Genomic DNA, 26,367 nt, shown 5'->3' on the forward strand with positions numbered 1-26,367 from the left:
TTGGCCACCCCTGCTCCACACTATACTTGGAAGTGAGTTCAGTGTCCTTCGAAAAAGCAGGGAGCTCTTCTTGCTTCATTGGGTTGCCATACGTAGAACCATGGAGCTGGAAGGAACCCCGAGGGTCATCTAGTCCAACCCCCTGTGTAATGCAGGAAATCCACAGCTACTTCTCCCCCCCTCCCCCAGTGCTTCCTGCTCTATGTCAAGGGGAAGGCATTCGCAGATGCACAGCCGATTGCTTCAGCCTGAAAGGGGCTTGGGTTGTACAAACGGCGCCAGAGAGTCCCAAGTCGGATGTTTCGAATACGTGGCCTCGTTCCATAGAAGCTCTCTAGCTCTCACATCTCATCCGCATGTAATTGCTTGGCCGGGTCTCTTTCAGGCACGGGCTTCTCTGCTTTGGCCAGCAGAATCTCGTTCGGCTCCGTCTTCGAGTTCCCAAAAGGGCCCGCAGTGGATGCGTTAAACAATCTCTCCCCACTGCTCTCTTGGAGCCCACTGCTGGCATCTGGATCCACCCAGCTTTTCGGCAGTGGTCCAGTTTCCAGAAGACTTGGTTCTGGTTCGTCAGCACCAGGGGGCTCCTCCGGATCAGAGAGCCCTCCCTCGGTCAGGATCGTTCTGGAGATCACTGGGGGAGAAGGAGAGGAGCGTGAGGAGACCCAGCAGGGGGTAGAGGTTAGACCAGGGGTGGCCAAACTGTGGCTCTCAAAGCCCGCACTGCCCCATCGAATGGCTTGGAAAAGGCATTTCTCTTTAAATAATCTCTCCAAGCCAGCTGGTGGCTAAGAGGATGCATTTAAAGTTAAGGTTGCTTTCTTTCCACTTCTCCCTCCCTCCCTTCAAATCATAGAATCATAGAGTTGGAAGGTACCTCCAGGGTCATCTAGTCCAACCCCATGCACAATGCAGGAAACTCACAGACACCTCCCCCTAAATTCACAGGATCCTCGCTGTCAGATGGCCATCTAGCCTCTGCTTAAAAACCTCCAAGGAAAGAGAGTCCCTTCCTTCCTTCCCTTTCTTTCCTTCTGTGCAACTCTCAAACATCTGATGTTTATTCTAGGAGGCTTTTACATTAAGCAGGTTTGGCCACCCTTGGGTTAGACTTTTGGACTAGGATTTGTGAGAGCCATGTTTGAATCCCCACTCCACCATGGGAGCTCGCTGGGTGACCTTGGGACAGTCACATGATCTCAGCCAGAGCTATCTCGCAGGGTTGTTTTGAGGATAAAATAGGGGAGAGGAGAATGAGGTAAGCTGTTTCAGAGACCCCATTGTGGAGAAATTGGTTTTTAAGGTACTATAGGACTTTAATCTAGTTAGTTAGGGAAAGGAGAACCATGTATGCTGTGCAAAACTCCTTGCTAGAAACAGAAACTTAGACCTGGAAGGTATCTCCAAGGGTCATCTAGTCCAACTTGAGAGCCAGTTTGGTGTAGTGGTTAAGTTCGTGGACTGAGTTTGAGTCCCCACTCCTCCACTTGCACCTGCTGGGATGGCCTTGGGTTAGCCATAGCTCTCTTGGAAGTTGTCCTTGAAAGGGCAGCTGCTGAGAGAGCCCTCTCCAGCCCCACCCACCTCACAGGGTGTCTGTTGTGGGGGGAGAATCTCCTATAGAGATTGTAAGCCGCTCTGAGTCTCTGATTCAGAGAGAAGGGTGGGGTATAAATCTGCAGTTCTTCTTCTTCTTCAACTTCCTGTACAATGCAGGAACTCTCACAGCTACCTCCCCCCTATTCCCCGTGACCCCTGCTCTATGCCCCGCTGAATGGATGGATGGAAGAAGAAGAAGATGATACTGGATTTATATCCTGCCCTATACTCTGAATCTCAGAGTCTCAGATCAGTCATAATCTCCTTTACCTCCCCCCTCACTGCCCCACAACAGACACCCTGTGAGGTAGTTGGGGCTGAGAGAGCTCTCCCAGAAGCTGCCCTTTCAAGGACAGCTCTGCGAGAGTGATGGCTGACCCAAGGCCATTCCAGCAGCTGCAAGTGGAGGAGTGGGGAATCAAACCTGGTTCTCCCAGATGAGAGTCCGCGCCCTTAACCACTACACCAAACTGGAAAAAAGGAGATGATTGAAGATTTATACCCCGCCCTTCTCTCTGAATCAGAGACTCAGAGCGGCATACAATCTCCTATATCTTCTCCCCCCACAACAGACATGCTGTGAGGTGGGTGGGGCTGAGAGGGCTCTCCCAGCAGCTGCTCTTTCAAGGACAACCTCTGCCAGAGCTATGTCTGACCCAAGGCCATTCCAGCAGGTGCAAGTGGAGGAGTGGGGAATCATAAGAACATAAGAGAAGCCATGTTAGATCAGGCCAGTGGCCCATCCAGTCCAACACTGTGTCACACAGTGGCCCCCCAAAATTACACACACACACACACACACACACACTATGGCTAATAGCTACTGATGGACCTCTGCTCCATATTTTTATCTAAACCCCTCTTGAAGGTGGCTATGCTTGTGGCTGCCACCATCTCCTGTGGCAGTGAATTCCACATGTTAATCACTCTTTGGGTGAAGAGGTACTTCCTTTTATCCGTTTTAACCTGTCTGCTCAGCAATTTCATTGAATGCCCACGAGTTCTTGTATTGTGAGAAAGGGAGAACAGTACTTCTTTCTCTACTTTCTCCATCCCATGCATTATCTTGTAAACCTCTATCCTGTCACCCCGCAGTCGACGTTTCTCCAAGCTAAAGAGCCCCAAGCGTTTCAACCTTTCTTCATAGGGAAAGTGCTCCAGCCCTTTAATCATTCTAGATGCCCTTCTCTAGACTTTCTCCAATGCTATAATATCCTTTTTGAGGTGCGGCCACCAGAATCAAACCCGGTTCTCCCAGATAAGAGTCCGCGCACTTCACCACTACACCACACTGGCTCTCAGCTGATCCTAAGGATATCGACAGGGGCATGGTTCAGCTGCTAGAATTATTTCTGACGCTTCTATCTTTTGAAATGCAGTTTGGTCCTTCACCGAGTCCTGAATTTTGCTTCAGAGGTGCCCCTGGAAACTCACAAGTAGATCTGTCTGGGGATGGCTGCCGTTTGTTCCCAGCACTCACAGGCAGACTAGAGAGAACTCGACCCATCTCCTTCCCCCGCCTGACCTCATGCCTCCGCCTCCACTCCCACCAAGTTACCTCCAGAGGGTCGATATCCTTCCTGGCTTATTTGGGTCCCCCCAAGCAAGGAACTGCAGCTGGGAAGGATGAGCAGTCCGAGAGAGAAGATGAGGATCTGTGAGGGGAAGGGAAGACTTTAAGCAATTACCCCGGAAGGCGTCGCAGAATCACGAGAACAAAACGAAGAGTCCCGTGGCACCTCAGAGACAAATTAATTGCACCCGGCGCTTTCGTAGGCTAAAGTCCACGAAAGCCTCCCCGGTGAAAAACCTCTTGAGTCAGAAGAGAGCAAGACGCGGTTAGACAAAGGCGCCGGTTTGATTTATGTATGGCGTTTACTGGGAAACAGATTTCTCGCCCAGCCAAATGTATTTCTGAAATCGTCCGTCGTGGTTGCTTTCGAAACCCCTGCCCGGTAAGGAGCACAGTGTTGCCAACAGAAATGGAAATCCGTGCTTTGCACGCAGAGGGATTTGCGCTTTTGATATACCTACCAAAGAGCTTGATGACATGATATAATTTCCTCCCCCGCAGGGATGTCCTCAGGCCAAGCCTGCAGGGGCGTTCTGGGACTCAGTCTCCCAGGTGGAGTTTCAGCCTTCTCTATAGATTTTCTCAACCTGAGACGGCTCTGGCTGGCTCTACACGCCCCAGTAAGAGATTCAGGGGCTCAAGCCCCCTCTCCCTGCATGACGTGGCCCCAGGGCTTTTTTTGAGCAGGAACACAGTTCCAGCTGGACTTTATGATACCCCGCTCGCAGAGTAGGGTGGGATAAAAGTTCCAAGAAATAAATAAAACCAGACTATTGAGGTCAGTATTGTCCTGGCAGTGGCTCTTCCGGGTCCTTCCGAGAGCCAGTTTGGTGTAGTGGTTAAGTGTGCAGACTCTTATCTGGGAGAACCAGGTTCGATTCCCCACTCCTCCACCTGCAGCTGCTGGAATGGCCTTGCGTCAGCTATAGCTCTGGCAGAGGTTGTCCTTGAAAGGGCAGCTTTTGTCAGAGCTCTCTCAGCCCCACCCACCTCACAGGGTGTCTGCTGTGGGGGGGAAAGATATAGGAGATTGTGAGCCGCTCTGAGTCTCTGATTCAGAGAGAAGGGTGGGGTATAAATCTGCAATTCTGCTTCTTCTTCCCAGCAGCTGTGACCAGATTCTTTTAAGCTAGAGATGCTGGGGATAGAACCTAGGACCTTCTGCGCAAAAAGTTAAAACTCTTCCACTGAGCCATAGTCTGTAGTCTGACTAGTAGAAGCTCTCTGGGGCCTCAAGTAACCATCTTTAACATCACCAATCGCTTAGACCAAGGGTTTCGAACTCATTTGTGATGAGGGCCAGATCTGACATAAATGAGACCTTGTCGGGCCTGGCTGTGTCACGTGTGTGTACCTATTTAAGATGAGGTAGCAGAGATATAAACTTTTAAAAGGACGCAGACAAACATGAGTAAAGGGTTTTTTTTAACTTAAAACATGCTTAAAACATTAGCGATTGTTGGTCTTAAAGGTGTTTTCTTTCTATTTCTCCCAAGGAATCCAGGGAACTGGGCAAAGGAAGCTCTGGCTCTTTCCCTCCCCCCACCCCGGGACCAGGAGGGGGAGGAGCCTCAACCAATGGAGAGAATTGAGGTTTTGCTCTGTAGCTCCTGTGCGATTGAGCAAGCCTGGCAAAGAAAGCTGTGATGCAGAAGGAAGCAAGGGAGAGGGAGAAGGAAGCAGACAAGACTCAGTTACTCAGGGGTCTGATAGAAGCCTGTTGGGGGCCTAATTTGGCCCCTGGGCTGCATGTTTGACATCCCTGGCTAAGACCTTTTAGTTGACGATATCAGGGATTAAACCTGGGAACTTTTGCATGCCAGACAGATGCTCTGCCACTGAACAGCCCCTCTCTACTAGAGATGCCGCGAATTGAACCGGGGACCTTCTGCATGCAAAACAGATGCTCTGCCTCTGAGCCACGGCCCCTCCCCACCTTTGGACCATCAAAGTCAGTATTGTCCACTCAGACTGGCAGCTGCTCTCCAGGGTCTCAGGCAGAGAGAGGTCTTTTCCGTCACCTGCTACCTTTAACTGGAGATGGTGAGGATTGAACCTGGGACCTCCTGCATGCCACGTGGAGGCTCTGCCCCCGAGCGACAGCCTCTCGCTACCCTGATACTCCCTTAGGGGTGTAGCCATTGCAGTTCTTCCAGATCAGGCTGTGTAACTTTGACCCTGCTCAGCAAGCCTATAGCCTCCTCACACGTCCACCTCCCCCCCCCCCACGTACCACAAGGCAAGTGCTGGTCTGGGCGGCCTTGGTGGACGTCTGCTTGATGAGGCCCTGCATTTTCTGGAGCTGGCTGACCAGGGATCTGTGGAGAGAAAAAGCATCAGAGGAGGGTGTGAGGCAAAGCACCCCTGGCCCCCCAGCTCAGAGGTTAATGTAACCAGTTATGGGCTGGACCCAGGCTGCAGTTGCTGCTATAGGGTTGCCAATCCCCAGGTGGGGTCAGGGGATCCCCTGGTTTGGTGGCCCTCCCCCCACTTCAGGGTCATCAGAAAGCAGGGGGAGGGGAGGGAAATGTCTGCTGGGCACTCCATTATTCCCTGTGGAGACCAATTCCCATAACGGTGAATTGATCTGTGGGTATCTGAGGCCATGGTGAGGGCTGGTTTTTGAGGTAGAGGCACCATTCTCAGCATAGCACCAAATTCTCAGCATAAACACCCTCCAAGTTTCAAAAAAGATTGGACTAGGGGGTCCAATTCTAGGAGCCCCAAAAGAAGGTGCCCCTATCCTTCATTATTTCCAAAGGAGGGAAGGCATTTAAAAGGTATGCAGTCCCTTTCAGTGTGATGGCTAGAACTCCCTTTGGAGTTCAATTATGCTCGTTAAAACCTTGCCCCCGGTTCCACCCCCAGTGTTTCCTGGCTGCACCCCTAAAGTCTCCTGGCTGCACCCCCAAAGTCCCCAGATATTTCTTAAATTGGACTTGGCAACCCTATTCTGCTATGTAGTCTCTTGGCCTACACAGCCCTTATCATCTTCAAGGCCAGAGCTGGAAATGTGGTAATTAGCTTCACATGAAAACTTGCGCCCAGAGGCTGAGAGTGAGAGAATCGGGCTGATGAAGTAATTTTCTATAGCGTTCCAGCAAGAATGTGTCCTGATTGCATGCCATCATCACCTGAGGTGGCTTGGCCAAAAAGCTACAATTGACCTCATGCCTGCAGAAAAGAGGCCAGTTTGGATTCTGATGGATTGAAGACCTGGACTACGACATGCTTATATTGCAATAGACTGCAACTCAGAGAATTTACAGCCTTTGACTCCTGGGCTTCAGGTTTGTGCTAATTAAGCTAGTTTTCTTGTTTTTCTGCTCTGTGACCCTTAAGAGTATTGTGTTGCCTGTAGATTACATCTTTCATTTGGCAGAAATGAAATAAAACCTCATATATTTTTAATAAATGAAAGAATGGTTTGGTTGCTTGTGTACAAGAACCCTCACTCAGCAAAACGTGGCTCTCTCTTGAAACGTTGTCATTTTTAATCACACCTTGATTAAATTTTGGCAAGAGCTAACTAGGGACACAGGATAAATGATTTAGCAGACTGGAGTAAGTACCCCGGCTGCTTTAGATGAACTCATGACGAAAGAGTTGTCTCTGAATGACTTTGTATTAGCTAGGATAAGCAAACAGGACCTCCATGTTCTGAGGCAATCTTTATTTCTGAAATTTCAGACAGTGGGGACAGGGGAAATCTCCTTTATGTGTGTGTGTGTTGTTGTTTAATGCTGGAATCGACAGACTTCTGGTTCAATTTAACAGCTTTCTTCTTGTTGCTGGTTTCCAGTGGAATATGCAGGGATACCCTATTTCTGGGGGGGGGGGGGTGTATTTCTGTAAAATGTGCGTGTGTGTATATGAACCTGGAACGAATCTTGGTGGTGACTGACCCCTAGTTGGGGCCTGGAGGATATTCAGGGAAGTGGCTGAATAAATCCTGCCCCTGCCTTCACGACTGCTGGTATTCCAAGGAGGTCTCCCATCCGAGGACTTCCTAGAATTGACCCTGGTTAGCTTCTGAGGTTGGACAAGATAGGGCTGGGCTATTCAGGTCAGGGCGAGATGCCCTGTCTTTGTGGAGGCTGTGGGCACCTTTGGAATTCTGAAACAACATGATGGTCGCCAAGTCCAATTCAAGAAATATCTGGGAACTTTGGGGGGTGGAGCCAGGAGACATTGGGGGGTGGAGCCAAGAGCAAGGTTGTGACAAGCACCAATGAACTTCGAAGGGAGTTCAGGCCATCCCATTTAGGGACCACACTTTTAAATGTCTTCCCTCCATTTGGAATAATGAAGGATGAGGCACCTTCTTTGGGGGCCCATAGAATTGGACCCCCTGGTCCAATCTTTTTGAAACTTGGGGGTTCTTTTGAAGGGAGGCATCAGATGCTATCCTAAAAATTTGGCGCCTCTACCTAAAAAAACAGCACCCCTCTGAGCCCCAGATACCCACGGATCAATTCTCCATTATACCCTATGGGAATAATGGAGTGCCCAGCAGACATTTCCCTCGCTCCCCACTTTCTGATGACCCTGAAGCGGGGGGAGGGCCTCCAAACCGGGGGATCCCCTGCCCCCACCTGGGGATTGGCCACCCGATGATGGCCACAGCCACAAAACGGCCGCTCCAGGAGGTAGCCACAGCCACACCATGGCTACCGCAGTTCACCTTAAGTCATGCAGCGGAGGTCCTTGTGCTGAGGCAGCAGCTGCAGCCAAAACATTTTTTAAAAATCTTCCCAGCCAATCAGAACTCTTGTTGGGCGAAAAGACCCACCTGGCCTCACCCACTTTCTAAAACACTTGCTGGCACCGGAAATGGTTTTGGTGGTTGCCAGGGGTGGAATTCTAGCAGGAGCTCTTTTGCATATTAGGCCACACACCCCTGATGTAGCCAGTCCTCCAAGAGCTTACAAAAAAGAGCCTTGTAAGCTCTTGAAGGATTGGTTACAACATGGGGGTGTGGCCTAATATGTAAAGGAGCTCCTGCTAGAATTCTACCCCTGGTGGTTGCCATGACGCCCATAGGCACTACAGTTAGGGATCCCTGTGGCACAGAGTAGGCCCAAGAGCACCTGATTTCTCTCTGAGGAGAACGGCAAACTCACACGTTGTGTGTCTGAAGCTCCTGCAGTTTCTTCTTCAGTTCCTGGTTCTGGGATGAATACGCTGCCACCCTGCCGAGGGATAATCCAAAGAAACCGATGGTTAGGGTTTGCACTGCTGACGAGGACCCTCAGGTTACCTCAGGTAGGCTTCCCAACCTCCAGGTGGTGGCTGGAGATCTCCTGGGATTATACAACTGATCTGCAGGCAACAGAGCTCCGTTCCTGAGCCTGCCTCGGTGGGGAGGGCAGGATATAAATAAAAGTTTATTATTATTATTATTATTATTATTCCTCTGGAGAAAATGGCTGCACTGGAGGGCGGAATCCACGGCATTACACCCCCTTTATGTCCCTCCCCTCTCCAAACCCCTCCCTCTTCAGGCTCCACCCCCCAAATCTCCAAGTATTTCCCAGCTTGCAACCCTAGTGGGTGAATGTCAAACTCAGGGATAGGTGACAGAGAACCAGGGCTTCTTTGGTAGAAAAAGGCCAGCAGGAATTCATTTCCATATTAGGCTACATCCCCTGACATCACCATTGTTTCACACAGGGCTTTTGTTGTAGAAAAAGGCCAGCAGGAACTCATTTGCCTATTAGGCCACACCCCCTGGCGGCATCCTTGTTCCACACAGCTTTTTCATAGCAAAAGTCTGGCAGTGATTCATTTGCATATTAGCCACACCCCCTGATGCCAAGACAGCTGGAATGGCATTCCTGTGCGTTCCTGCTAAAAAAAAAAAAACTGGACAGAACCACACCTGCTGTTGAAGGCTCTGAGTTGGATGCCAGCCCTTCCTTGCCCTGGGTAGAGGACACGGCTGTTTTTTGTAGCAGGAACTCCTTTGCCTATTAGGCCACAAACCCCTGATGGAGCCAATCCTCCAAGAGCTTACAGGGCTCTCAGTATAGAGCCTACTGTAAGCTCCAGGAGGATTGGCTACATCAGGGGGGTGTGGCCTAATAGGCAAAGGAGTTCCTGCTACCAAAAAAGCCCTGGCGGAGAGCCACATGTCACCCACATGCCACGAAATGGGGATTGCGCACTTCTCTGAAGAAGAAGAAGATATTGGATTCATATCCCGCCCTCCACTCCGAAGAGTCTCAGAGCAACTCACAATCTCCTTTACCTTCCTCCCCCCTCCCACAACAGACACCCTGTGAGGTAGATGAAGATATTGGATTTGTATCCCGCCCTCCACTCCGAAGAGTCTCAGAGCAGCTCACAATCTCCTTTCCCTTCCTCCCCCACAACAGACACCCTGTGAGGTAGATGAAGATATTGGATTTATATCCCGCCCTCCACTCCGAAGAGTCTCAGAGCGGCTCACAATCTCCTTTCCCTTCCTCCCCCACCCCACAACAGACACCCTGTGAGGTAGATGAAGATACTAGATTTGTATCCCGCCCTCCACTCCGAAGAGTCTCAGAGCGGCTCATAATCTCCTTTACCTCCCCCCCACCACAACAGACACCCTGTGAGGTAGATGAAGATATTAGATTTATATCCCGCCCTCCACTCCGAAGAGTCTCAGAGCGGCTCACAATCTTTTTTACCTTCCTCCCCCCCCCCACAACAGACACCCTGTGAGGTAGATGAAGATACTGGATTTGTATCCCGCCCTCCACTCCGAAGAGTCTCAGAGTGGCTCACAATCTCCTTTACCTCCCCCCCCCCACAACAGACACCCTGTGAGGTGGGTGGGGCTGAGAGAGCTCTCCCAGAAGCTCCCCTTTCAAGGACAGAGTCTCAGAGCGGCTCACAATCTCCTTTCCCTTCCTTCCCCACAACAGACACCCTGTGAGGTGGGTGGGGCTGAGAGGGCTCTCACAGCAGCTGTTCTTTCAAGGACAACTCCTGCGATAGCTATGGCTGACCCAAGGCCATTCCAGCAGCTGCAAGTGGAGGAGTGGGGAATCAAACCCGGTTCTCCCAGATAAGAGTCCACGCACTTAACCACTACACCAAACTGGCTCTGAAGGCCCATCTCCCTCTTTGCTCTGCCCCACTTTCCTGCTGTTGATGCTTTCCTCTCATTTAGTTTGCTTGGGGGCTTACTAGGAATCAAGCCTTCTAAAAGAAAATAGCTGCACAATCTTTCCGGACTGGCCTCTCCAAAGCCATGCGCCAGATAATTTCTGTATCGTAATATGTCTGCTTTTTCAGCAGCCTTTTTGCTGGCCTTGCCGTGTAGCGGGTATAATATCAGACGAGGATCTGGGAGACCCAGGTTCGAATCCCCACTCTGCCATGGATGCAAGTTCCAGGGCTTTTTTCATAGCGGGAACTCCTTTGCATATTAAGCCACACACTCTTGATGCAGCCAATCCTCCTGAAGCTTACAGTAGGCTCTGTACTAAGAGCCCTGTAAGCTCTTGGAGGATTGGCTGCATCAGGGGTGTGTTGCCCGGGGATGGAATTCTATCAGGAGCTGCTTTGCATATTAGGCCACACCCTCCCAATGCAGCCAATCCTCCTGGAGCTTACAGTAGGCCCTGTAAGAAGAGCCAATCCTCCTGGAGCTTACAGTAGGCCCTGTAAGAAGCTCTTGGAGGACTGGCTGCATCAGGGGTGTGTGGCCTAATAGGCAAAGGAGTTCTTGCACTGGATGCAACCCAGTGAGGTAAATTAGGCTGAAAGACTGGCCCAAAGACACTCAGAGAGTTTCTATGCGGGGATTACTTGCCTTTCTCCGAAAACTGGGAGACTACCGAAACAGAACAGGAGGCGGCGGAGGAGAGGAGATTGGATTTATACCCTGCCCTTCACTCTGAGGCCGTTTTCCCACTCAACATATTCCACTCTGACATTCCTCTTTTCAGCGTGGCGTCCTTCTGATTTCCCACTATCTGCCCCAAGACTTCAGCTTGCGTCAGGCATTTTTGCACAGCAAACCGCTAAAAGCCAGTTTCTCTTTGCCATGCAAAAATGCCAACACAGGATGAAGCTCCGGGGCAGATAGGTGGGAAATCGGAAGGATGCCACGCTGAAAAGAGGAATGTCAGAGCGGAGTAGGGTGAGTGGGAAATCAGTCTGAGTTTCAGCGCGGCTTACAATCTCCTTCCCTTCCTCTCCCCACAAAAGGCACCCTGTGAAGTAGGCGGGGCTGAGAGAGCTCTGACAGAAACTGCTCTTGAGAGAACAGGTCTGAGAGAACTGGGACTGACCCAAGGCCACCCAGCTAGCTGCAGAAGTGGGGAATCAAACCCGTTTCTCCAAATCAGAGTCCGCCGCTCTTAACCGCTGCACCACACTGGCTCTGAACCAGTCCGCCAAACTGGGATTAGGATGAGGATGGGAACAGCTCCCCAGCTCTGCTCTCACCGGTTCTCCAACCCGTCGATATACTCCTTCTTCCGTCGGCGGCTGTCCTGAGCCGACTGTTTGTTCCGGATTTTCCGCCGCACTTTCTTCAGGACCCGCTCCTCCGCCTGTGCGTTTGGGTGGGAGAGGAGAGAAGGTCTGTCATCCGCTGGTCCCGTGCCGAGGCATCCCCCTGTATGCTCTCCCAGTTTCTGCAAACGTGCCAATTGTTGGCGGCACGCAGGACTTTCTTTGTAGCAGGAACTCCTTTGCATATTAGGCCACAGCCCCCCTGATGTAGCCAATCCTCCAAGAGCTTGCAGGGCTCTTAGTACAAGGCCTACTGTAAGCTCCAGGAGGATTGGCTGCATCACAGGGGCGTGGCCTAATATGCAAAGGAAGGTTGGAACACTTTCCCTATGAAGAAAGGTTAAAACGCTCGGGGCTCTTTAGCTGGGAGAAATGTCGACTGCGGGGTGACATGATAGAGGTTTACAAGATTATGCATGGGATGGAGAAAGTAGAAAAAGAAGGACTTTTCTCCCTTTCTCACAATACAGGGACTCTTGGGCATTCAATGAAATTGCTGAGCAGTCGAATTAGAACAGATAAAAGGAAGTCCTTCTTCACCCAAAGGGTGATTAACGCATGGAATTCACTGCCACAGGAGGTGGCGGCGGCTACAAGCATAGGCAGCTTCAAGATGGGATTGGATATGGAGCAGAGGTCCATCAGTGGCTCTTAGCCACAGCATATTGTTGGAACTCTCTGTCTGGGGCAGTGATGCTCTCTATTCTTGGTGCTTGGAGGGGGCCACAGTGGGAGGGCTTCTAGTGTCCTGGCCCCACTGGTGGACCTCCTGATGGCACCTGGGGTTTTTGGCCATTGTGTGACACAGAGCGTTGGACTGGATGGGCCATTGGTCTGATCCAACACGGCTTCTCTTATTTTCTTTTGTACAAACCAAGTTTGACTATGCTTAGCTTCTAAGATCAGATCAGATCAGATTGGGCTAGCCTGGGTCATCCAGATAAGGGTAAAAGACATACAGAGATTGCTACTGCTTGCCTCTCTGTAGCACCCCTGGACTTCCTTGGTGGGCTCCCATCCAAGTATTAACTGGGGCTGACCTTGCTTAGCTTTCAAGATGTGGCCAGCTCGGGGCATCCAGGTCAAGACGATAGACATTCAGAGGTGGTTTGCCATTGCCTGCCTCTGCGTAGCAACCTTGAACTTCCTTGGTGGTCTCTCATCCAGGTACAAACCAAGGCTGACCCTGCTTAGCTTCCAGGATCTGATCGGATCGGACTAGCCTGGGCCATCCAGGTGTGGGTAAAAGACATAGATGGATTGCCCTTGCCTGCCTCTGCGTAGCAACCCTGGACTTCCTTGGTGGTCTTCCATCCAGGTACCAACCGCAGCTACCCTGCTTACTCTCTCAGAGCTGACGAGATCAAGCTAACCTGAGCCCCATCCAGGTCAAGGCAAGAGATGGGCAGAGGTGATTGGCCGTCGCCTGCCTCTGCATAGCAACCCTGAACTTCCTTACAGGCCTCCTAAAGTACTGACCAGGGCTGAGCCTGCTTACCTTCCCAGAGCTGATGAGATAGGCTAGCCTGGGCCAGCCAGGTCAGGGCACTGCAATCGATAGCCCGTATATTTTATTGCTTAAAATATTTCTGCATGCAAAGCAGCAGTCCAGCACTGCTCCATCTCCACATCTGTATCCCGAAGAGTCCCTTGATCACCTGGGAACCCTTAATCAGCCGGAGAGGCTGCAAGCAGAGCCAGCTTCAAGAGGGGATTGGATAAACATCTGGAGCAGAGGTCCATCAGTGGCTCTTAGTCACAGCATATTGTTGGAACTCCCTGTCTGGGACAGTGATGCTCTGTATTCTGGGTGCTTGGGGGGGGCACAGTGGGAGGGCTTCCAGTGCTCTGGCCTCACTGGTGGACCTCCAGATGGCACCTGGAGTTTTGGCCATTGAGTGACACAGAGTGTTGGACTGGATGGGCCATTGGCCTAATCCAGCATGGCTTCTCTTATGTTCTTAAGACACCAACTCTCTATCTGGGGCAGTGATGCTCTGTTTTCTTGGTGCTTGGGGGGGGGGCACAGTGGGAGGGCTTCTAGTGTCCTGGTCCCACTGATGGACCTCCTGATAGCACCTGGGGTTTTTTGGCCACTGTGTAACACAGAGTGTTGGACTGGATGGGCTATTGGCCTGATCCAGCATGGCTTCCCTTATGTTCTTATGCCTGGGGCAGTGATGCTCTGTATTCTTGGTGCTTGGGGGGGCACAGTGGGAGGGCTTCTAGTGTCCTGGCCCCACTGATGGATCTCCTGATGGCACCTGGGTTTTTTGACCACTGTGTGACACAGAGTGTTGGACTGGATGGGCCATTGGCCTGATCCAACATGGCTTCTCTTATGTTCTTAAGACACTAACTCTCTATCTGGGGCAGTGATGCTCTGTTTTCTTGGTGCTTGAGGGGAGCACAGTGGGAGGGCTTCTAGTGTCCTGGCTTTACTAATGGACCTCCTGATGGCACCTGGTTTTTTGGCCACTGTGTGACCCAGAGTGTTGGACTGGATGGGCCATTGGCCTGATCCAACATGGCTTCTCTTACGTTCTTATGTCCTTCCGTTCGCACAGCCACTTACCTTCGTGAGGGGCAGGTTGCCTTGCACTGACACGCCTTCCTGGCTCAGCAGCCGCCTCTCCTCTTCCGTCAAGAAGAAGCCCAGGTGGTGACGCTGCAGGAAGGAGCCCTGTCCCACCACCCACCCAGAGGCAGAGAAGGTTATTTTATTTTATTTTTTAAATTTTTGTTGCCGTATATTCTGCCCTTTCCCGTAAGCGGGCTCAGGGCAGACGACAACATGATTTATACAGCAATTAACACAGAATAAACCATAAATAACAATATGATCAAACCATTATAACAATAATATACAAACATGGGCGGCAATTCCGGTTGGGTACACTCAACATATCAATACAGCCATAGGCCTAAGGATACAACAAGATGGTGGAAGCAATGTTCCCGCTAAGTTGCCAAGTCTTGTGAGCAAAAATTCTAATTTGTGAGTTACTGGTATTAAAGTGGTGATCCTCCTGGCATTAAAGTGGTGAGCTGCTGCATAAATTATTGTGGGGTCATCCTTCCTGAGCTAAGACAAAAAAAATGCGAGCTGGAGGGTAAAAATTTGCGAGCTAGCTCACGCTAACTCAGCGTAGAGGGAACACTGGATAGAAGTAAAGATGGCGTCACAGCAAGGGCGGCCAGTATAGATGAGGCATGGACGTTTCCTCTCTGGAATGGCATAAGAACATGAGAGAAGCCATGTTGGATCAGGCCAATGGCCCATCCAGTCCAACACTCTGTGTCACACAGTGGTCAACAAACCCCAGGTGCCATCAGGAGGTCCATCAGTGGGGCCAGGACATCAGAAGCCTTCCCACTGTGCCCCCCAAGCACCAGAAAGATAGAGTATCACTGCCCCAAACATAAGAATGTAAGAGAAGCCATGTTGAATCAGGCCAATGGCCCATCCAGTCCAACACTCTGTGTCACACAGTGGCCAAAAAACCCCAGGTGCCATCAGGAGGTCCATCAGTGGGGCCAGGACACCAGAAGCTCTCCCACTGTGCCCCCCAAGCACCAAGAATAGAGAGCATCACTGCCCCAGACGGAAAGTTCCAGCAATACGCTGTGGCTAATAGCCACTGATGGACCTCTGCTGCATATGTTGACCCAATCCCCTCTTGATGCTGGCTATGCTTGTAGCCGCCGCCACCTCCTGTGTTGTAGCTGCCACCACCTCCTGTGTTATAAGTCCATCCATTACCACCCTCTTCTATATTTCACACAACACTTATAACCGACAGTTCTGGTCAGCAAATTTCAAGAAGGCGGAAAGATTGCAGAGCTAGAAAAAGTAAAGAGGAAGGAACTAAGAGGATGAGGGGGCATGGAGCACCTTCCCTAGGAGGAAAGGCTGAAGAAGAGTCTGGGACTTTTCCGTTGTGAAAAGAGACAACTAAGTGGAGACACGACAGAGATATGTATAATTATGTATGAGGTGGAGAGAGAACTTGAGGGCCTCCAGTAAAGCTGAGGGTAGTAGATTCAGGGGGAACAAAAGGAAATACATTTTTACAAAGCAAACGTTTAAAGTGTGGATTTTGCTGTCAGAGAATGTCGGGATGGCCACAGGGGGAAAAAAAAGATTTTAATGGGGATTACATAGACTCATGGAGGATAGGTCTATCAAAGGCTACTTGCCATGGCAGCTGAGGGGAGATTCCTCATTCAGAGGTACTGAGTCTCTAAACCCCAGATCCAGGAGTCAGCCTCAGGGGAAGACATTGGCCCTCCGGAAGATCTGGTTGGCCATTGTGTGAGTCAGAATGCTAGACTAGATGGACCCTCACTGGTCTGATCCAGCAGGGCTCTTCTGATGTTCGTATGAGGGGAAGGCCTCAGCCTCCGTGCCCTGTTGCTGGCCCTCCAGAGGAACTGGTTGAGGCCACTGTGTGAGGCAGGATGTTGGACTAGATGGACCCTCACTGGTCTGATCCAGCAGGGCTCTTGTGATGTTCTTATGAGGGGAAGGCCTCGGCCTCCATGCCCTGTTGCTGGCCCTCCAGAGGAACTGGTTGTGGCCACTGTGTGAGACAGGAGGCTGGACTAGATGGACCGTCACTGGTCTGATCCAGCAGGGCTCTTCTGATGTTCGTATGAGGGGAAGGCCTCAGCCTCCGTGCCCTGTTGCTGGCCCTCCAGAGGAACTGGTTGAGGCCACTGTGTGAGGCAGGATGTTGGACTAGATGGACCCTCACTGGTCTGATCCAGCAGGGCTCTTGTGATGTTCTTATGAGGGGAAGGCCTCGGCCTCCATGCCCTGTTGCTGGCCCTCCAGAGGAACTGGTTGTGGCCACTGTGTGAGACAGGAGGCTGGACTAGATGGACCGTCACTGGTCTGATCCAGCAGGGCTCTTCTGATGTTCGTATGAGGGGAAGGCCTCGGCCTCCATGCCCTGTTGCTGGCCCTCCAGAGGAACTGGTTGAGGCCACTGTGTGAGGCAGGAGGCTGGACTAGATGGACCCTCACTGGTCTGATCCAGCAGGGCTCTTCTGATGTTCGTATGAGGGGAAGGCCTCGGCCTCCATGCCCTGTTGCTGGCCCTCCAGAGGAACTGGTTGAGGCCACTGTGTGAGGCAGGATGTTGGACTAGATGGACCCTCACTGGTCTGATCCAGCAGGGCTCTTCTGATGTTCTTCTGAGGGGAAGGCCTCGGCCTCTCTGCCCTGTTGTTGGCCCACCAGAGGAACTGGTTGAGGCCACTGTGTGAAGCAGGAGGTTGGGCTAAATGGACCCTCAGTGGTCTGATCCAGGAGGGCTCTTCTGATGTTCTTATTAGGGGAAGGCCTTGGCCTCTCTGCCCCGTTGTTGGCCCTCCAGAGGAACTGGTTGAGGCCACTGCGTGAGACAGGATGCTGGACTGAATGGGCCACTTGTCTGATCCAGCAGGGCTCTTATGATGTTCTTATGAGGGGAAGGCCTTGGCCTCTCTGCCCCGTTGTTGGCCCTCCAGAGGAACTGGTTGAGGCCACTGCGTGAGACAGGATGCTGGACTGAATGGGCCACTTGTCTGATCCAGCAGGGCTCTTATGATGTTCTTATGAGGGGAAGGCCTTGGCCTCTCTGCCCCGTTGTTGGCCCTCCAGAGGAACTGGTTGAGGCCACTGCGTGAGACAGGATGCTGGACTGAATGGGCCACTTGTCTGATCCAGCAGGGCTCTTATGATGTTCTTATGAGGGGAAGGCCTCAGCCTCTTTGCCCTATTGTTGGCCCTTCAGAGGAACTGGTTGAGGCCACTGTGTGAGGCAGGATGCTGGACTAGATAGACCCCCACTGATCTGACCCAGCAGGGCTCTTCTTACCATTCTTATGTTCTTATGACTTGCACAACTCACTGCCACAAGATGTGACAGCAACTCACTTAGATGGATTGAAAGGGCGGCGGGACGAATGGCAAAGACCAATCACTGGCTGGTTGCTACGACAATTGGATGACACCCCCAGGTTTCTGAGGTAGAAAGACACATATTGTCAGGGGCTGGGGGCAGCCAGTGGGGAAGGGCTACTGCCCAGGGAGGGGGCTGTTTGAGGGCTTCCCTGGTGCATTTGACTTATGTACTTATGTGTGTTTGCTTCAAAACATGCTTAATTTTACTACAGTTCACCATCTTAAGTCCTCAAAGCTCACTTTGAGATTCATCAGTATTAAGACCTGGAGTTCTCCTTCTTTGTGTCATTTATTCAGAACTTCCCCCCTCCTACTGGCATGGAAGGAAGAGCACCACTGAATACGTACAGAGTGCTCTTTCCACAGCCAACCTTCATGTCTCTCTTAGTTTATGGCCTGTAGCTTTTATTGAACCAAATATCAGCCTATGCACTAGCACCGACTACTGGCAAAAGGAGAGTAGTACAGAGGAATCAGCCTGACTAATAGAGGAAGCTCTTAACTGGGATAGGTCAGAGCAGGTCATGTGGTACTACATGATAGTAGCAGGATCTTGGTTTGACCATCTGAAGTTCAAGGGGAGGGACGGTGGCTCAGTGGTAGAGTGTCTGCTTGGTAAGCAGAAGGTCCCAGGTTCAATCTCCGGTGTCTCCAACTAAAAGAAAAGGGTCCAGGTAAATAGGCATGAAAAACCTCAGCTTGAGATCCTGGAGAGCCGCTGCCAGTCTGAGTAGACTATACTGACTTTGATGGACCCTGATTCAGTAGAAGGCAGCTTCATATGTTCATATATGTTGGGGGAGAGACAGTGGCTCAGTGGTAGAGCATCTGCTTGATAAGCAGACGGTCCCAGGTTCAACCCCTGGCATCTCCAACTAAAAAGGGTCTAGGCAAGTAGGTGTGAAAAACCTCAGCTTGAAACCCTGGAAAGCTCCTGCCAGTCTGAGTAGACAAGGCTGAGTTTGATGGACCCTGATTCAGTAGATGGTAGCTTCATATGCTCATATATGTTCTAGCGGAGGGATGGTGGCTCAGTGGTAGAGCATCTGCTTGGCAAGCAGACGGTCCCAGTTTCAATCCCCGGCATCTCCAACTAAAAAGGGTCCAGGCAAGTAGGCATGAAAAACCTCAGCTGGAGATCCTGGAGAGCCACTGCCAGTCTGAGTAGACAATACTGACTTTGATGGACCCAGGGTCTGATTCAGTATAAGGCAGCTTCATACGTTCCTATGTTCTAGTCTTAGAACCTTACCTGGTCCATGGAAATCTCTGCCGTATTGGGCTGCATCACGTTCTCAAAAAGGACTGGTGAAATTTCGCTCGTAATGCAGGCCTCAGGATGCATTAGAGGAGGGCTCCAGTTTCCTGTGGAACAAAAAACACGGAGTTTCAGTTGTGAGGGGAACAGGTCTTGGGGCAGAGGTGGGACGGGTTACTAGTTGCCTGGAGGAAAAAGATATGGTGGGGGAAAGTGCCATCAAGTCATGGCTGAATTATGGCGACCTCATCGGGTTTTCAAGGCAAGAGACGTTCAGAGTAGGGTTGCCAAGTCCAATTCAAGAAATATCTGGGGACTTTGGGGGTGGAGCCAGGAGACTTTGGGGGTGGAGCCAGGAGACTTTGGGGGTGGAGCCAGGAGACATTGGGGTGGAGCCAAGAACAAGGGTGTGACAAGCATCATTGAACTCCAAGGGAGTTCTGGCCATCACATTTAAAGGGACAGCACACTTTTTAAAATGTCTTCCTTCCATAGGAAATAATGAAGGATAGGGGCACCTTCTTTTGGGGCTCATAGAATTGGACCCCCTGGTCCAATCGTTTTGAAACTTGGGGGGTACTTTGGGGAGAGGCACAAGATACTATACTGAAAATCTGGTACCTCTACCTCAAAAAACAGCTCCCCCAGAGCCCCCGAAACCTCCAAATCAATTCCCCATTATATCCTATGAGAATTGATCTCCACATAGGGAATAATGAAGTGCTCAGCAGACGTCCCCCCCCCCCCCGGTTTCTGGCAACACTGAAGCAAGGGATTGGCCTCTCTATTCACGAGTTGCTGCCAACTTCCCCCCACCCCCCCTTTTGGGGAAGCCCCGCCCCCAAAGCCACCATGTGACTTTCCCCCTTCGGAGGCTCTAGTCTCCCATTGGAAAGGCTTCCTCTTGGGATGAGGTGTCTGTGTTACTTGGAAGAAGTTGGCTGCAGCTTGTGAGTAGAGATGCCAATCTGTCGCTTCAGAGTTGCCAAAACTGGGGTGGGAGGGGGGAATGACTGCTGAGCACTTCATTATTCCCTATGTGGAGATCGATTCTCATAGGGTATAATGGGGAATTGATCTGGAGGTTTCAGGGGCTCTGGGGGAGCTGTTTTTTTAGGTAGAGGCACCAAATTTTCAGTAGAGTATCTAGTACCTCTCCCCAAAGTACCCCCCAAGTTTCAAAACGATTGGACAAGGGGGTCCAATTCTATGAGCCCCAATAGAAGGTGCCCCTATCCTTCATTATTTCCTATGGAAGGAAGACATTTTAAAAGGTGTGCTGTCCCTTTAAATGTGATGGCCAGAACTCCCTTGGAATTCAATTATGCTTGTCACAACCTTGTTCCTGGCTCCGCCCCCATGTCTCCTGGCTCCACCCCCAAAGTCCCCAGATATTTCTTGAATTGGACTTGGCAACCCTAAATGGATCTACCTGACTGACTTCGTTTTTCTTTTGGAGGTCCAAGGAGAACCCTTTTATCACAGGCTCCACCCCCCCCCATCTCTGATTATTTCCCCCTTCGAAGCTGTCAACCCTTCTATTGGCAGACTGGTGCCCCTTCACCTGCCCCACGTTTACCTAGGCCGGAGAAGATGTTAGCTGGCAGAGTCTCCCCCTCCGTCAACGCAGAGTCACAGATGACCTCGTAAATGGCCCCGGGGGACAAATCCAGGGAGGCCGCCTCGTGTTGTAAGGGGGTGTCCGCCCGGGGGTCCTCAGAGATGCCGCTGTCGCTCTCCGGGGAGGCCAGGGGACTCCTCGAACTGTAGACATCGTTGGGGTTGATGAACATCTGCAAGAGGTCTTCCGGGTCGCTGTCGTTCTGGACCTGGTGGAGCAGAGACACAGGGCTTCTTTTGTAGCAGGGACTCCTTTGCATATTAGGCGCACCTCCCTATTGAAGCCAATCATCCAAGAGCTTACAAGGCTCTTAGGACAGGGCCTACTGTAAGCTCCAGGAGGATTGGCTACATCGGGGGGGTGCGGCCTAACAGGGCTTTTATTGTAGCAGGAACTCCTTTGCATATTAGGCCACACCTCCCTGATGTAGCCAATCCTCCAAGAGCTTACAGGGCTCTTTGTACAGAGCCTACTGTAAGCTCCAGGAAGATTGGCTACATCAAGGGTGTGTGGCCTAATATGCAAAGGAGTTCCTGCTACAAAAAAAGCCCTGGACACAATAGAAGCCCCGGGGCGGACGTGCCTCTGTAGGGTGGGGGTGCTTAGCAAGCTGAGGAGAGGTCATTTGTCCATGCTGACCCTCCCCCCCCAAAAAAAATTCCTGGAGCAGGTGGCAGGGAAAGAACTTTGATCCCACACTGGGCTACAGGAACTATCTCACTGGCAAGTTACTTCACTCTGCCTCCATGCCCATCCATTTGTGCCATACGTAGGCTTGCCAATCCCCAGGTCCCAGTGGGGGATTCCCTGGTTTTAGAATCATAGAGTTGGAAAGGACCTCTGGGTCATCTAGTCCAACCCCCTGCACAATGCAGGAAACTCACAAACACCTCCCCCTAAATTCACAGGATCCTCATTGCTGTCAGGTGGCCATCTAGCCTCTGTTTCAAAACCTCCAAGGAAGGAGAGCCCACCACTTCCTGAGGAAGCCTGTTCCACTGAGGAACCGCTCTAACGGTCAGGAAGTTCTTCCTAAGGTTGAGCCGGTTTTACAGGCTCTTTCCTGCCTCCAGTCCCGCCCCCACAGCCTGCACTTGCGTTTCCACTTTAGAACCAGAGGGACCTTGGAAAGGCTTGCTTTTTGGATGGTTAAATCTAGGACCCAGCCAGGCTGAATGGGGGTGGCGTGAGCCGGCAGAACAAGATGGCTGCTCCCAGTTAGCTGTGAAGCTGAAGCAGTCCAGAGACCCTTCGTTCGTTTCACAATTGTGTCTTGCATTCGTCCCCGGATAGTACAGCGCAGCGCACTTGCGGGCAGTGACTAGAAGGGGCGAACGCAGCCCGCCTACGATGATCAGCGGTGGGAAGAGGGTTGTTCCAGGAAATGTATATAATAGCGGACCTGGACCTGCCATCTTGTCTTTGTGATGTACTCTTCAATAAAGTGTGTTACCTTCTGAATGTCTCCGAACCCAGTACATTACAACAATCCTTTTAGGAGACATTTGCACAGTAAAGGAGAAACTAGAACCTTTGCTTTCCCTGTGTTAGTCTGATAGAACTTGGAACTTCAGCAACTTGTGAGTAAATTGCCCCAGTGAGACCACTCAAATGTGGGATCACGGACTGTTTATTGTGACTGCTCTCTCTTTCTGTTAGGGTTGCCAATCCCCAGGTGGGGGCAGGGGATCCCCCGGTTTGGAGGCCCTCTCCCCCGCTTCAGGGTCATCAGAAAGCGGGGGGAGGGGAGGGAAATGTCTGCTGGGCACTCTGTTATTCCCTATGGAGATTTATTCCCATAGAAAATAATGGAGAATTGATCCGTGGGTATCTGGGGCTCTGGGGTGGGCTGTTTTTTTAGGTAGAGGTACCAAATTTTCAGTACAGCATCTAGTGCCTCTCCCCAAAATATCCCCCAAGTTTCAAAACGATTGGACAAGGGGGTCCAATTCTATGAGCCCCAAAAGAAGGTGCCCCTATCCTTCATTATTTCCTATGGAAGGAAGGCATTGAAAAGGTGTGCCGTCCCTTTAAATGTGATGGCCAGAACTCCCTTTGGAGTTCAATGATGCTTGTCACAGCCTTGATCTTGGCTCCACCCCTAATGTCTCCTGGCTCCACCCCCAAAGTCCCCAGATATTTCTTGAATTGGACTTGGCAACCCTACTTTCTGTGTGTGTGTGTGTGTGTGTGTGTGTGAGAGAGAGAGAGAGAGAGAGAGAGAGAGAGTGTGTACAGGGACATAGGCTGCTTGGGTATGAGGAAACTGCTGTATTTTTATGTATTTATTTTGGGAATGGGAAAGTCTCCTGGCTCTGCCCTAAGGTCTCCTGGCTCCACCCCCAAAGTCCCCAGATATTTCTTGAATTGGACTTGGCAACCCTACCCAGAAACCCAATGTCCTTTCAATTCATAATAGAAGTTCATAGTCTTTACGGTGGAGATCTGGGAAAGAAGTTGGCAAAGCCGTGAATGGAGAGTCCGATGCTCCAGAGATTTCTTTCAATACATGCCAGTGTAGGGACAATTGGCAGCCTAGCACGAGAACGCAACAGGGAGGCGCGCATTGCCCTGTTTCACCGAAGGCTTTTACAAGCTTCAAAATACATTCACAATTTTACAAGAGGCACAAAGGTCAAACATTCTGCAGAGTACAAATGGCCCATCTGGGATTGGCAAACCTAGCTAGCAGGGAGATGAAAACAGTTTTTACCTACAAAAGGTTTTTTTCCCCCCCTCAGCCTCTCTGTCTCTCCTATCAGAGCAGATAAGGCGCAACCAATCTTATGGCTTGGCTGGACAAATTGGAGAGGGGGCGTTTTCGGGTGAGCTTGGACTTCAGCAGGCTATAATGCCATTCTGCATGTCCCTGAAATGCCCCCACAAGATATCCTAACTTCACCTCTCAACTCACCTGTTCCCTGCCGGGCGCCCACATCTCATAAGTTTTCTCCGAGACGCATCCGTAAGCATGGTCTTGGAGAGGGAAGCTGAGTCTGGGGTCTGCTCCAGAGAAGGTGCCGCTGGGGTACAGGTCTTCTCGCCGCTCAAAGAGAACATCCAGGAGGTTGGAGCTGCCCGGCTCCATGTCTGGAGACACCCAGAAACGGTGTTAGGAAAGACACGTAGCTTAGCAGCTGTGCAACGGAGCTGTGCATTCGGTTCCCAACTTCGACCTTCTCTGAGGCCTGCTGCCCACATTCAGTGGCCAAGCCAGGTAGGGGAGCCAACTTCTAGGTGAACAGCTAGATTTGAGTCCATTGTTACCCACTATACCAGGGGTGTCTAACTCATTTGTTTTGAAGGCCGAATCTGACATAAATGGGACCTCGTTGGCCTCACCCATTGGGCTGGGCCATGTGTGTGCCTATGTAAGATTAGGTAGTAGAGATATAAACTTTATAAAGGTCACAAACAAACACAACTAAATATTTAAAAAAAAAACTTAAAAGCATATGAACATATATATGTAACTGTGAAGCTGCCTTATACTAAATCAGACCCTGGGTCCATCAAAGTCAGTATTGTCTACTCAGACTAGCAGTGGCTCTCCAGGGTCTCAAGCTGAGGTTTTTCATGCCTACTTGCCTGGAGCCTTTTTAGTTGGAGATGCTGGGGATTGAACCTGGGACCTCCTGCTTACCAAGCAGATGCTCTACCACTGAGCCAACATCCCTCCCCTAACTGGCAATGGCTCTCCAGGGTCTCAAGCTGAGGTTTTTCACGCCTGTTTGCCTGGACTCTTTTTTGTTGGAGATGCCGGGGATTGAACCTGGGACCTTCTGCTTATGAGGCAGATGAGCTACCACTGAGCTGCCATCCCTCCCCTGAATGAAGCTGCCTTCTACTGAATCGGACCCTCGGTCCATCAAAGTCAGTATTGTCTACTCAGACTGGCAGCGGCTCTCCAGGGTCTCAAGCTGAGGTTTTTCACGCTTACTTGTCTGGACCCTTTTTTGTTGGAGATGCCGGGGATTGAACCTGTGACCTTCTGCTTACCAAGCAGATGCTCTGCCATTGAGCCACTGTCACTCCCCAGCATGCTTCAAACGCTAGCACTTGTTGATGTTAAAGGTGCTTTAAAGGCTCCACTCCCAAATCTCCAGGAATCTCCCAACTTGGAGCTGGCAACAGTAAGCCGGGGTGGAGCTGGGGCTCATGTTCTCTCCTGTCCTCCTGAAGCCAACCAAAGTCTGACCTGACGTCTGACCCAAAGCTATGCTTTGCATCAGCACTGTGGAATCCTGCTCAGGGGAGGGGATTGAATTGATTGCTTTAAAAGGCACAAGTTGCAAACATGATGTTTCCCTTCAGACTTGCGGGGAGGGGGGAAGAGTGCATAAAAGCATGTAGGATTGCCGGGTCCAACTCAGGAAATATCTGGGGACTGTGGGGGTGGAGCCAGGAGACTAGGGGGGTGGAGCCGGGAGCAAGGTTGTACATATCCATTCACTGCTTTGCACTTGCCCCGTGCTGGATGGCTGAGCCATCTGTGTATGTCTGTGTGTGTCAGGGCTGCCAATCCCCAGGTGGGGGCAGGGGATCCCCTGGTTTGGAGGCCTTCCCTCCGCTTCAGGGTCATCAGAAAGCAGGCGGTGGGAGGGAAATTCCCACAGAGTATAATGGAGGATTGATCTGTGGGTATCTGGGGCTCAGGAGTGGGCGGCTGTTTTTTGAGGGAGAGGTGCCAGATTTGCAGCAGAGCATTCTCAAAACACCCTTTCCTCAAAACACTCCCCAAGTTTCAAAAGGATTGGACCAGGGAGTCCAAATTCTATGCGCCCCAAAAAGAAGGTGCCCCAGTTTGGTCCAGATCCAGTTTGGTGTAGTGGTTAAGTGTGCGGACTCTTATCTGGGAGAACTGGGTTTGATTCCCCACTCCTCCACTTGCACCTGCTGGAATGGCCTTGGGTCAGCCATAGCTCTGGCAGAGGTTGTCCTTGAAAGGGCAGCTGCTGTGAGAGCCCTCTCCAGCCCCACCCACCTCACAGGGTGTCTGTTGTGGGGGAGGAAGGTAAAGGAGATTGTGAGCCGCTCTGAGACTCTTCGGAGTGGAGGGCAGGGTATAAATCCAATGTCTTCATCTACCTCACAGGGTGTCTGTTGTGGGGGAGGAAGGTAAAGGAGATTGTGAGCCGCTCTGAGACTCTTCGGAGTGGAGGGCGGGATATAAATCCAATATCTTCATCTACCTCACAGGGTGTCTGTTGTGGGGGAGGAAGGTAAAGGAGATTGTGAGCTGCTCTGAGACTCTTCGGAGTGGAGGGCAGGGTATAAATCCAATGTCTTCATCTACCTCACAGGGTGTCTGTTGTGGGGGAGGAAGGTAAAGGAGATTGTGAGCCGCTCTGAGACTCTTTGGAGTGGAGGGTGGGATATAAATCCAATATCTTCTTCTTCTTCTTCCTTCGTTATTTCTAATGGAAGGAAGGCATTTAAAAGGCATGTGGTCTCTTTAAATGTGATGGCCAGAACTCCCTTTGGAGTTCAGTTGTGCTTGTCACAACCTTGCTCTTGGCTCCACCCCCAAAGTCTCCTGGCTCCACCCCCAAAGTCCCCAGATATTTCTTTGAATTGGACTTGGCAACCCTAGTATGTGTGTGTGTGTGTGTGAGGGGTTATATTTGCAGCATTGCCTTTGCATGTTGTGTTAGGCATATGTAGAGAAATGCCATCAAGTCGCAACTTAAGCCATATAACATGTGCCCAACTGAGCCACCCCCTATAACTGTTTATGATTAAGTTGTATTGCTTTATTGCTATGATATGTTTTCATTGTTATTTATATTGCTTTTATACCGAGCCCTTTCTGGGATAGGGCGGAATATAAATAGCCTAAATAAATAAAAATA

General features: G+C 50.9%; 1 protein-coding gene across 1 annotated transcript; it reads right to left on the minus strand.

Moving 5' to 3' along the window:
* Window positions 1-266: 266 nt before the first annotated feature.
* CREB3L4 (cAMP responsive element binding protein 3 like 4) lies at window positions 267-23,603 on the minus strand. The gene is made up of 9 exons (XM_060255842.1): window positions 23,430-23,603; window positions 20,474-20,723; window positions 18,889-19,001; window positions 14,262-14,369; window positions 11,618-11,724; window positions 8,296-8,364; window positions 5,406-5,490; window positions 3,158-3,254; window positions 267-634 (listed from the first exon to the last, which is right to left on the minus strand). Exons 1-9 carry the CDS (start codon window positions 23,601-23,603, stop codon window positions 342-344), a joined length of 1,296 nt encoding a protein of 431 aa, XP_060111825.1. The 3' UTR covers window positions 267-341.
* Window positions 23,604-26,367: the final 2,764 nt, after the last annotated feature.

Source organism: Heteronotia binoei, chromosome 1 (genome assembly GCF_032191835.1).
Source record: "Heteronotia binoei isolate CCM8104 ecotype False Entrance Well chromosome 1, APGP_CSIRO_Hbin_v1, whole genome shotgun sequence".
NCBI lineage: Eukaryota > Metazoa > Chordata > Lepidosauria > Squamata > Gekkonidae > Heteronotia > Heteronotia binoei.